Here is a 12,373-nt window from a genome sequence, read left to right as displayed (position 1 = left end):
TATATATATATATACATATGTGTATATATATATATATATATATATATATATATATATATATATATATATATATATATATATATATATTTTTGCTTTGTCGCTGTCTCCCGCATTTGCGAGGTAGCGCAAGGAAACAGACGAAAGAAATGGCCCAACCCACCCCCATACACATGTATATACATACACGTACACACACGCAAATATACATACCCATACATCTCAATGTACACATACATATACACACACAGACACATACATATACACACACAGACACATACATATATACACATGCACACAATTCACACTGTCTGCCTTTATTCATTCCCATCGCCACCTCACCACACATGGAATAGCATCTCCCTCCCCCCTCATGTGTGCAAGGTAGCGTTAGGAAAAGACACCAAAGGCCCCGTTCGTTCACACTCAGTCTCTAGCTGTCATGCAATAACGTCTGAAACCACAGCTCCCTTTCCACATCCAGGCCCCACAGAACTTTCCATGGTTTACCCCAGATGCTTCACATGTCCTGATTCAATCCATTGACAGCACGTCAACCCCGGTATACCACATCGAGCCAATTCACTCTATTCCTTGCCCGCCTTTCACCCTCCTGCATGTTAAGGCCCCGATCACCCAAAATCTTTTTCACTCCATCTTTCCACCTCCAGTTTGGTCTCCCACTTCTCCTCGTTCCCTCCACCTCTGACACGTACATCCTCTTGGTCAATCTTTCCTCACTCTTTCTCTCCATGTGCCCAAACCATTTCAAAACACCCTTTTCTGCCCTGTCAACCACGCTCTTTTTATTTCCACACATCTCTCTTACCCTTACATTACTTACTCGATCAAACCACATCACACCACATATTGTCCTCAAACATCTCATTTCCAGCACATCCACCGTCCTCCACACAACTCTATCCATAGCCCACGCCTCGCAACCATACAATATTGTTGGAACCACTATTCCTTCAAACATACCCAATTTTGCTTTGAAGAATGTATGTCAGAAATACTTAGACAAGCAAATGGATTTGTATGTAGCATTTATGGATCTGGAGAAGGCATATGATAGAGTTGATAGATATGCTCTGTAGAAGGTATTAAGAATATATGGTATGGGAAGCAAGTTGTTAGAAGCAGTGAAAAGTTTTTATTGAGGATGTAACGCATGTGTACAAGTAGGAAGAGAGGAAAGTGATTGGTTTTCAGTGAATGCCGGTTGCAGCAGGGGTGCGTGATGTCTCCATGGTTGTTTAATTTGTTTATGGATGGGGTTGTTAGGGAGGTGAATGCAAGAGTTATTGAGAGAGGGGCAAGTACGCAGTCTGTTGTGGATGAGAGAGCTTGGGAAGTGAGTTAGTTGTTGTTCACTAATGATACAACACTGGTGGCTGATTCAGGTAAGAAACTGCAGAAGCTGGTGACTGAGTTCGGTGAAGTGTGTGAAAGAAGAAAGCTGAGAGTAAACATGAATAAGAGCAAGGTTATTAGGTACAGTACGGTTGAGGGACAAGTCAACTGGGAGGTAAGTTTGAATGGAGAAAAACTGGAGGAAGTGAAGTGTTTAGATATCTGGCAGTGGATTGAACCATGGAAGCGGAAGTGAGGCATAGGGTGGGGGAGGGGGCAAAAGTTCTGGAAGCGTTGAAAAATGCGTGGAAGGCGAGAACGTTATCGGAAAACAAAAATGGGTATGTTTGAAGGAATAGTGGTTCCAACAATGTTATATGGTTGCGAGGCATGGGCTATAGATAGAGTTGTGTGGAGGAGAGTGGATGTGCTGGAAATGAGATGTTTGAGGACAATATGTGGTGTGAATTGGTTTGATCGAGTATGTAATGAAAGGGTTAGAGAGATGTATGGTAATAAGATTTATAATAAAAAAGAGAGAGAGAGAAAAAAAAAAAAATATATATATATATATATATATATATATATGGCATATGATAGAGTTGATAGAGATGCTCTGTGGAAGGTATTAAGAATATATGGTGTGGGAGGCAAGTTGTTAGAAGCAGTGAAAAGTTTTTATCGAGGATGTAAGGCATGTGTACGTGTAGGAAGAGAGGAAAGTGATTGGTTCTCAGTGAATGTAGGTTTGCGGCAGGGGTGTGTGATGTCTCCATGGTTGTTTAATTTGTTTATGGATGGGGTTGTTAGGGAGGTAAATGCAAGAGTCTTGGAAAGAGGGGCAAGTATGAAGTCTGTTGGGGATGAGAGAGCTTGGGAAGTGAGTCAGTTGTTGTTCGCTGATGATACAGCGCTGGTGGCGGATTCATGTGAGAAACTGCAGAAGCTGGTGACGGAGTTTGGTAAAGTGTGTGGAAGAAGAAAGTTAAGAGTAAATGTGAATAAGAGCAAGGTTATTAGGTACAGTAGGGTTGAGGGTCAAGTCAATTGGGAGGTGAGTTTGAATGGTGAAAAACTGGAGGAAGTGAAGTGTTTTAGATATCTGGGAGTGGATCTGTCAGCGGATGGAACCATGGAAGCGGAAGTGGATCATAGGGTGGGGGAGGGGGCGAAAATTTTGGGAGCCTTGAAAAATGTGTGGAAGTCGAGAACATTATCCCGGAAAGCAAAAATGGGTATGTTTGAAGGAATAGTGGTTCCAACAATGTTGTATGGTTGCGAGGCGTGGGCTATGGATAGAGTTGTGCGCAGGAGGATGGATGTGCTGGAAATGAGATGTTTGAGGACAATGTGTGGTGTGAGGTGGTTTGATCGAGTAAGTAACGTAAGGGTAAGAGAGATGTGTGGAAATAAAAAGAGCGTGGTTGAGAGAGCAGAAGAGGGTGTTTTAAAATGGTTTGGGCACATGGAGAGAATGAGTGAGGAAAGATTGACCAAGAGGATATATGTGTCGGAGGTGGAGGGAACGAGGAGAAGAGGGAGACCAAATTGGAGGTGGAAAGATGGAGTGAAAAAGATTTTGTGTGATCGGGGCCTGAACATGCAGGAGGGTGAAAGGAGGGCAAGGAATAGAGTGAATTGGAGCGATGTGGTATACCGGGGTTGACGTGCTGTCAGTGGATTGAATCAAGGCATGTGAAGCGTCCGGGGTAAACCATGGAAAGCTGTGTAGGTATGTATATTTGTGTGTGTGGACGTGTGTATGTACATGTGTATGGGGGGGTTGGGCCATTTCTTTCGTCTGTTTTCCTTCCGCTACCTCGCAAACGCGGGAGACAGCGACAAAGTATGAAAAAAAAAAAAAAAAAAAAAATATATATATATATACATATATGTAAAGGTATAAGGTATAAGGTATAAGGTTGGGCCATTTCTTTCGTCTGTTTCCTTGCGCTACCTCGCAAACGCGGGAGACAGCGACAAAGTAAAAAAAAAAAAAAAAAAAAAAAAAAAATAGATGTTATACATATTTATTTTCCTTTGTCGCTGTCTCCTGCTTTAGCGAGGTAGCGCAAGGAAACAGACGAAAGAATGGCCCAACCCACCCACATACACATGTATATACATACACATCCACACACGCAAATATACATACCTATACATCTAAATGTACACATATATATGCACACACAGACATATACATATATACACATGTATATAATTCATACTGTCTGACTTTATTTATTCCCATCGCCACCTCACCACACATGGAATAACAACCCCCTCCCCCCTCATGTGTGCGAGGTAGCGCTAGGAAAAGACAACAAAGGCCACATTCGTTCACACTCAGTCTCTAGTTGTCATGCAATAATCCACCGAAACCACAGCTCCCCCTCCACATCCAGGCCCCACAGAACTTTCCATGGTTTATCCAAGACGTTTCACATGCCCTGGTTCAATCCATTGACAGCACGTCGACCCCGGTATACCACATCGTTCCAATTCACTCTATTCCTTGCATGCCTTTCACCCTCCTGCATGTTCAGGCCCCGATCACTCAAAATCTTTTTCACTCCATCTTTTCACCTCTAATTTGGTTTCCCACTTCTCCTCATTCCCTCCACCTCTGACACATATATCCTCTTTGTCAATCTTTCCTCACTCATTCTCTCCATGTGACCAAACCATTTCAAAACACCCTTTTCTGCTCTCTCAGCCACACTCTTTTTATTTCCACACATCTCTCTTACCCTTACATTACTTACTCGATCAAACCACCTCACACCACATATTGTCCTCAAACATCTCATTTCCAGCACATCCACGCTCCTGCGCACAACTCTATCCATAGCCCATGCCTCACAACCATACAACATTGTTGGAACCACTATTCCTTCAAACATACCCATTTTTGCTTTCCGAGATAATGCTCTCGACTTCCAAACATTCTTCAAGACTCCCAGTATTTTCGCCCCCTCCCCCACCCTATGATTCACTTCTGCTTCCATGGTTCCATCCGCTGCCAGATCCACTCCTAGATATCTAAAACACTTCACTTCCTCCAGTTTTTCTCCATTCAAACTTACCTCCCAATTGACTTGACCCTCAACCCTACTGTACCTAATAACCTTGCTCTTATTCATGTTTACTCTCAGCTTTCTTCTTTCACACATTTTACCAAACTCAGTCACCAGCTTCTGCAGTTTCTCAAATGAATCAGCCACCAGCGCTATATCATCAGCGAACAACAACTGACTCACTTCCCAAGCTATCTCATCCACAACAGACTGCAAACTTGCCCCTCTTTCCAAAACTCTTGCATTCACCTCCCTAACAACCCCATCCATAAACAAATTAAACAACCATGGAGACATCACACACCCTGCTGCAAACCTACATTCACTGAGAACCAATCACTTTCCTCTCTTCCTAACCGTACACATGCCTTACATCCTCGATAGAAACTTTTCATTGCTTCTAACAACTTGCCTCCCACACCATATATTCTTAATACCTTCCACAGAGCATCTCTATCAACTCTATCATATGCCTTCTCCAGATCCATAAATGCTACATACAAATCCAGTTGCTTTTCTAAGTATTTCTCACATACATTCTTCAAAGCAAACACCTGATCCACACATCCTCTACCACTTCTGAAACCACACTGCTCTTCCCCAATCTGATGCTCTGTACATGCCTTCACCCTCTCAATCAATACCCTCTCATATAATTTACCAGGAATACTCAACAAACTTATACCTCTGTAATTTGAGCACTCACTCTTATCCCCTTTGCCTTTGTACAATGACACTATGCAAGCATTCCGCCAATCCTCAGGCACCTCACCATAAATCATACATACATTAAATAATCTTACCAACCAGTCAACAATACAGTCACCCCCATTTTTAATAGATTCCACTGCAATACCATCCAAACCTGCTGCCTTGCTGGCTTTCATCTTCCGCAAAACTTTTACTACCTCTTCTCTGTTTACCAAATCATTTTCCCTAACCCTCACACTTTGCACACCACCTCAACCAGAACACCCTATATCTGCCACTCTATCATCAAACACATTCAACAAACCTAAAATTTAATGGTACTCTCTCACCCCAACTCTCATTTCCCCTCTTGCACCTTTCTCTTGACCTCCTGCCACTTTCTTTTATACATCTCCCACTCATTTGCATTTTTTCCCTGCAAAAATCGTCCAAATGCCTCTCTCTTCTCTTTCACTAATAATCTTACTTGTTCATCCCACCACTCGCTACCCTTTCTAATCAACCCACCTCCCACGCTTCTCATGCCACAAGCATCTTTTGCACAAGCCATCACTGCTTCCCTAAATACATCCCATTCCTCCCCCACTCCCCTTACCTCCTTTGTCTCACCTTTTTCCATTCTGTACTCATTCTCTCCTGGTACTTCCTCACACGAGTCTCCTTCCCAAGCTCACTTACTCTCGCCACTCTTTTCACCCCAACATTCTCTCTTCTTTTCTGAAAACCCCCACAAATCTTCACCTTCGCCTCCACAAGATAATGATCAGACATCCCTCCAGTTCCACCTCTCAGCACATTAACATCCAAAAGTCTCTCTTTCGCGCGCCTATCAATTAACACATAATCCAATAACGCTCCCTGGCCATCTCTCCTACTTACATACGTATACTTATGTATATCTCGCTTTTTAAACCAGGTATTCCCAATCACCAGTCCTTTTTCAGCACATAAATCTACAAGCTCTTCTCCATTTCCATTTACAACTCTGAACACCCCATGTATGCCAATTATTCCCTCAACTGCCACATTACTTACTTTTGCATTCAAATCACCCATCACTATAAACCAGTCTTGTGCATCAAAACCACTAACACAGTCATTCAGCTTCTCCCAAAACACTTGCCTCTCATGATCTTTCTTCTCATGCCCAGGTGCATATGCACCAGTAATCACCCATCTTTCTCCATCAACTTTCAGTTTTACCCATATCAATCTAGAATTTACTTTCTTACACTCTATCACATACTCCCACAACTCCTGTTTGAGGAGTAGTGCTACTCCTTCCCTTGCTCTTGTCCTCGCACTAATCCCTGACTTTACTCCCAAGACATTCCCAAACCACTCTTCCCCTTTACCCTTGAGCTTCGTTTCACTCAGAGCCAAAACATCCAGGTTCCTTTCCTCAAACATACTACCTATCTCTCCTTTTTTCTCATCTTGGTTATATCCACACATATTTAGACACCCCAATCTGAGCCTCCGAGGAGGATGAGCACTCCCCGTGTGACTCCTTTTAGAAAGTTAGAATACAAGGAAGGGAGGGTTTCTGGCCCCCCGCTCCTGTCCCCTTTAGTCACCTTTTACAACACGTGAGGAATGTGTGGGAAGTATTCTTTCTCCCCTATCCCCAGGGAGATATATATATATATATTTTCATTTATTTTGCTCTGTCGCTGTCTCCCGCGTTTGCGAGGTAGCGCAAGGAAACAGACAAAAGAAATGGCCCAACCCACCCCATACACATGTATATACATACACGTACACACACCCAAATATACATACCCATACATCTCAATGTACACGTATATATACACACACAGACACATATATATATACACATGCACACAATTCACACTGTCTGCCTTTATTCATTCCCATCGCCACCTCACCACACATGGAATAACATCCCCCTCCCCCCTCATGTGTGCAAGGTAGCACTAGGAAAAGACAACAATATATCTTTTTTCTTTTCTTTCATACTATTCGCCATTTCCCGCATTAGCGAGGTAGCGTCGAGAACAGAGGACTGGGCCCCCGAGGGAACATCCCCACCTGGCCCCCTTCTCTATTCCCTCTTTTGGAAAAAAAAAAAAAATATATATATATATATGTATATATTTATATATATTATACCTCTGTAATTTGAACACTCAGTTTTGCCTTTGTACAGTGGAACTATGCATGCATTCCGTCAATCCTCAGGCACCTCACTGTGAGCCATACATACATTGAATATCCTTACCAACCAGTCACCAATCATAGTCACCCCCTTTTTTGATAGATTTCACTGCAATACCATCCAAACATATTTACCAGGTTCCCTTCTCTGGACAGTATATGATGTGAGGTGGTATCAAGTAAATGATAAAAGGGTAAGAAAGAGGTGAGATAATATATAGAGTGTAGTTGAGAGAGCTGATGAGGGTGTGCTGAAATGGTTTGGACATCTGTCTATCTATATATCTGATGCCTGTTCCAATTGGAATTCATGTGGCACTTCTTAACATTTAGTGCCTCACCCTTAACAGGCCATTGGTAGAGGGCAAGAATGCTCATGTGTAAATGTTCTTACCTACTACTACTATCTACTGCTCCTTTTGCCAAAAGGCAGAGCTAGCACATAGTGCTCATTGCAGAAAAATCTCGGATTATGAAGAATTAGTTGCATGAGCTACCTGGGTCAAAGGAGTTCAAGTTGACAACCACTAAAGTGCTGGCTCACAAAGCATGTCACTAACCCAACTGATACCCAGGTGGGTAATACTGTTAATATACCTCCCTGGTCATTGGCTGCCTACCAGCTACTGCCTATCAGTTTAGACGTATGGAGAAATTGAGTGAGGAAAGGTTGACAGAGAGGATATATGTGTCAGAAGTGGAGGGAACAAGGAGAATGGGGAGATCAAGCTAGAAATGGAAGGATGCAGTGAAACAGATTGTGAGTGACTGGGGCCTCTACATGAATGAGGGTGACAGGCATGCATGGGATACTGTTAATTGCAACGATGTGATAGATGGGTCAATGCCCTTTCAGTGAATTGAATCAGGACACATCAAGTAGCTGTGATAGATTATGGAAATGGGTTTAGGACCTGGTTATGGATAGAGGACTGTGGTTTTGGTTCATTGCATGTGACAGCAAGAGAATAGATGTGAGTGGATGTGGCTTTTCTTTGTTCCTGGTGCTGCGTCACTAACATATGATATGGTAATGATTTTTTTTTTCCATTAATGGACAAAAGTCCACATCAAGGTAGGGCCTTTATTGAAATATAGAAAGGATTATGAAAGGAAAAAAAAGACAAGGGAAAGTATTTACAAATTTTGGCAGAAATGAAAAACCTGCCTTTTGAAATATGCCTGGTCATTATTATTAGGAAAGAGATGAGAGGGGTAGGGAAAGAAAAAGTTATCAAAACGGTCCCTTCCTGAATTGCCAATGGCCACACAGTAATTGTGCAACATAGCAGCTTACCGAGTATTGCATGGTCTGCCAGTGGTAGGGGCACACAAGCAGCCAGCTCTTGGAACCTAAAACCAGAGTAATACATATAGTATGGGGAAAGTGAACCAACACTGTGGCATAGGGCAAGTGTGTCAAGTTTTGAAGTTAACCTGCGAGAGTTTAAAAGTCAGACCATCTTCAACTCTAGAAAGTAAGGATGCAGAGCAAGGACCACCCCAGATATGAGAGCAGTATTCCATACAATGACAGGTCAGTGTTTTTTATAAACAGATTAACGTCGAGAAGAAAAGAAATTTTGACATCTAAACAGGATTCCCAGTTTCTTAGAGACAGACTTAGCTATTTATGTAATGGTGGGTATCCAAGGAAGAATGGATGTTACAGTAATACCAAGTTTGTTCATTGAGTCAAGAGGTGGAATTACAGAACCATCAAAGGAGGGAGGAAAGTAGTGAGGACTTTTTGATAGAGAAATAGGTAGAGACTGGGTGTTGGAGGCATTAAACTTAACCAGATTTTGTGTACCTCAGTGAGATATCCTGTTCAAGTCTGAGTTTATTGATAAAATTATGAAAAGACGTGAAGAAGCATAATTGAAGGATGTGGAGGAAAGCAGTGTTGAGTCATCAACATATGAGTGCATTTGTTTTTTGTGGAAGTGAGGAAATTGTTGATAGAAAGAGTGTAGGAGATGGGAAGAACCTTGAGGAACACTGCTGTATTGATTGAGAAAGTTGGATAGGCTGATCCAGCAACAACCATGGAGATAGATAAGCCAGAGAGGGAGCTAGATATGAGGGAGCAAAATGAAGAAGGGAAGCCAGAGGAAGGGAGCATAGAGATGAGACCCCAATGCCAAACTCTGTCAAAAACTTTAGATATGTCAAGGACAGCTACATAGGGCTCCCCAAAATCTTTCAGGGATGATCAGCAGACATTAGTAGGATGGGAAAGAATATTGCCAGTGGATTTTGCCTTACAGAATCCCTACCAGTGATCAGAGAGAAGACTGAGATTCAAGATGTCTAAGGATATGGGAATTGAGGTATTCAAGACTTTGAAAATGGTAGATGTCTAAGCGACAGGATGATAGTTTGAGGGGTTGCAATGGTCACCCTTCTTAGTGATGGGATATACCAGTGCTAGCTTTCAAGAAGAAAAATGCTTAATTTTTAAACAGAGATGGAACAGATGAGCAATCACAGGTGCAAGTTCAGAGTCACACTCTTCCAGTACACAGGGATGGATGCCATTGGGACAATAAGCCTTGCTTTTGTCCAGAGAGATAGAAGTGGTTTTCAGACAGTCCAAAAAGAGATTACATTGAGAGGCATAGGATTATTAAGAGAAGCCATGGAGGAGCATAGGATCATTCAGAGAAGCATCAGGGGGGGTGAAGGAATGTTAGTGTCATTGAAGGTAGAGTTAGAGGAGAAACTGGAACCAAAAGGATTTGCTTTGTGTACGGGAGAGACGACTATAGTACCATCAGATCAATAGAATGAAGGAAAGGTAGAGCAACAGAAGTTGTTAGCAATGCCCTTAGCAAAGACCAGAAAAATCTAACAGTGGATGAAGAGAAGTTATCGCACTTCCTTTGAACAAAGGAACGTTTTGCTTAACGAATAATGCACTTTCAATTATTGCAGGCAGTGATAAATGCTGAATGGCAGTTGGTGGAAGGAGAGTTTTTCAAGCCTGATATGCCTCATTCTGGCCTGAATGGCCTTAAAACAGGAATGATTGAGCTCTGCCTGGAAGAGGTTACACTATGCACAGTCAATGAGAGGGGGAGGGGTGTAGGGGGTACATCATACCTGGGCCCAGGGATCCAAAAGGGGGCCTGGGAATTTCCTGGGATCTCAGAAAACGTTTGCATATATTGAAGACAAGCATTCGACCCCTCCCTCATCTTCCATACCCTTTTTGGCCTTACAGCTCATGGCATAAAACCATAGTGGATAAAAACAGGATGACTTATGGGGAGGGGAAGGGGACGCGAAAGAAACTTCGTACCCCCTAATAAGATTCCTCCCAGTGGCCTTGATACCATGAAAATTCACCTTTGGTGAGGCTGTATTATTGAAAGTAAAGTCTTGTCAAGGAACTTCTCATCCAAACGGAGTCCATATTTCCTTGCTGGTGAAAGTGGTGTAGCCATGGGGGCTGCTGGACTATTGAGAAAGAGGTCCTGAGTAACAGCAGGACTTTTACATAGAAATTGATCCCAAGGTATTTTTGATATATATATATATATATATATATATATATATATATATATATATATATATTTATATGTGTGTGTGTGTGTGTGTGTGTGAAAGGGAGATGAAGAGTCTGTTAATTTGGTTGATTTATTGATATTTAGTTCAATTCTTGTGTATTTACATACACTTGCTTTTTTGGCTAGGATGATGTTGAGGTTGCATGGATAGCACGTGTGGAGGAGCTTCAACAACAGCTGGCAGCCAGGGATGCCACCATCAGGCAACTCACACACACCATCTCTATGTTACAAGTAGGTAACAAAACTTTCAATGAACATAGCATAAGCTAGCTCTGTGTGAGAAATCATTATGTCTGCATTACAGTTTTGCAAGATTTGTTATGCTTATTTTACAGTTTATATGTTATTCTTTAAAATTAGTTTATGGCCTTTGTCTGATGAAGTCACTTATATGGTAGAACTGAGGATGCTGTGCTGTGAGAAAGTGATTCGAAAGCACATCAATGACTGACCTTTTGTCTGTAAAATTAAGAGGGAGCTTTTTGTCCTTTAATAAATACACATGTCAAGTCATACTGAAATCCATTAAGTGTATAAGAATTATTGTGCTTAAACAATATCATGTCCAAATGTGACATTGGCCTTCATCCTTGACCTTGTACCCCCAAAGTAAATAGAGACTTTTCTTGCACAAAGGGAAACACTCTTGCCAAGTGTGAGTGAAATCCAACATGTTGAATTATTGCAGAAAAACAAAATCATATTCAAAGTGAACCCAGAATGCAGAAGAGATGTTGGAATTAATGAAACTAGGGGTAGTAGTTGTAGAGGTAGATGGCTGTGTCAATGGCACACGTTTTACGGGTGGCAGCAGAAGTCACTTGGTTACTTAATAGAATAATAAAAGGTAGAGGTGTACATACGAAGTGAAGAAAGGATTAAGGAACAGCATAGTCCTCCTTACCCTGACCTATGTAGCCGAAACAAGCACTTGGGATGAGTCACAGAGCCCAAGAATGCAGACTGTGGAGATGAGTTATTTGAGAGGGACTTGTGGTAAGACTACATGGAATGAAGAAATTATTAAGTGGGTGTATGGGAGGGAATGTAAGGGGAATGAATAGTGAAGTAGTAGAGTTGGTAAAACATGATATTTTGAGATGGTTTGGGTATGTGGAAAGAATGCAAGACTAGGAGTTTATAAGGGGAGTGTATGATAGTATGATTAAAGGGGTTGGTGTGAGAAAGAGGACCACCTGTGACATGGGGAATAGAGTGAAAGAGTACTAGAGGAAGAGAGATGGGGATGAATGCATGGAATGGTTTATGCGAGGAAGGCATGTAAGGATGGGGATAAGTGGAGACTCGTTTGCTCTTGCCACCACCATGCTAGGAGTCCCTGGAGGGAATGGGCATCAGAGATCTAGATTGATAGCAGGATGAATACTTGTTTCTATACTTAGAGTTCTTTAACACCTTAACACTTCTCAACTGATAATTACGTGGGCTTAGCAATGTTTTATAGAGATATTTATGCAG

The 12,373-nt window shown here is 41.9% G+C and overlaps 1 protein-coding gene across 1 annotated transcript in view; it reads left to right on the top strand.

The window, feature by feature from the left end:
- LOC139749653 (uncharacterized) overlaps nucleotides 1-12,373 on the top strand; it is a 913,398-nt gene that overhangs the window by 865,422 nt on the left and 35,603 nt on the right. Inside the window, exon 23 of the mRNA XM_071663824.1 lies at nucleotides 11,018-11,125. Within this exon, the coding sequence (XP_071519925.1) occupies nucleotides 11,018-11,125 (108 nt within the window). The remainder of the gene's footprint in view (nucleotides 1-11,017; nucleotides 11,126-12,373) is intronic.

The sequence above is a fragment of the Panulirus ornatus genome, chromosome 7, assembly GCF_036320965.1.
Source record: "Panulirus ornatus isolate Po-2019 chromosome 7, ASM3632096v1, whole genome shotgun sequence".
In the NCBI taxonomy this organism is placed as follows: Eukaryota; Metazoa; Arthropoda; class Malacostraca; order Decapoda; family Palinuridae; genus Panulirus; species Panulirus ornatus.
Note: the sequence above shows the minus strand (reverse complement) of the source record. Positions and strands in the feature narration are given on the sequence as shown.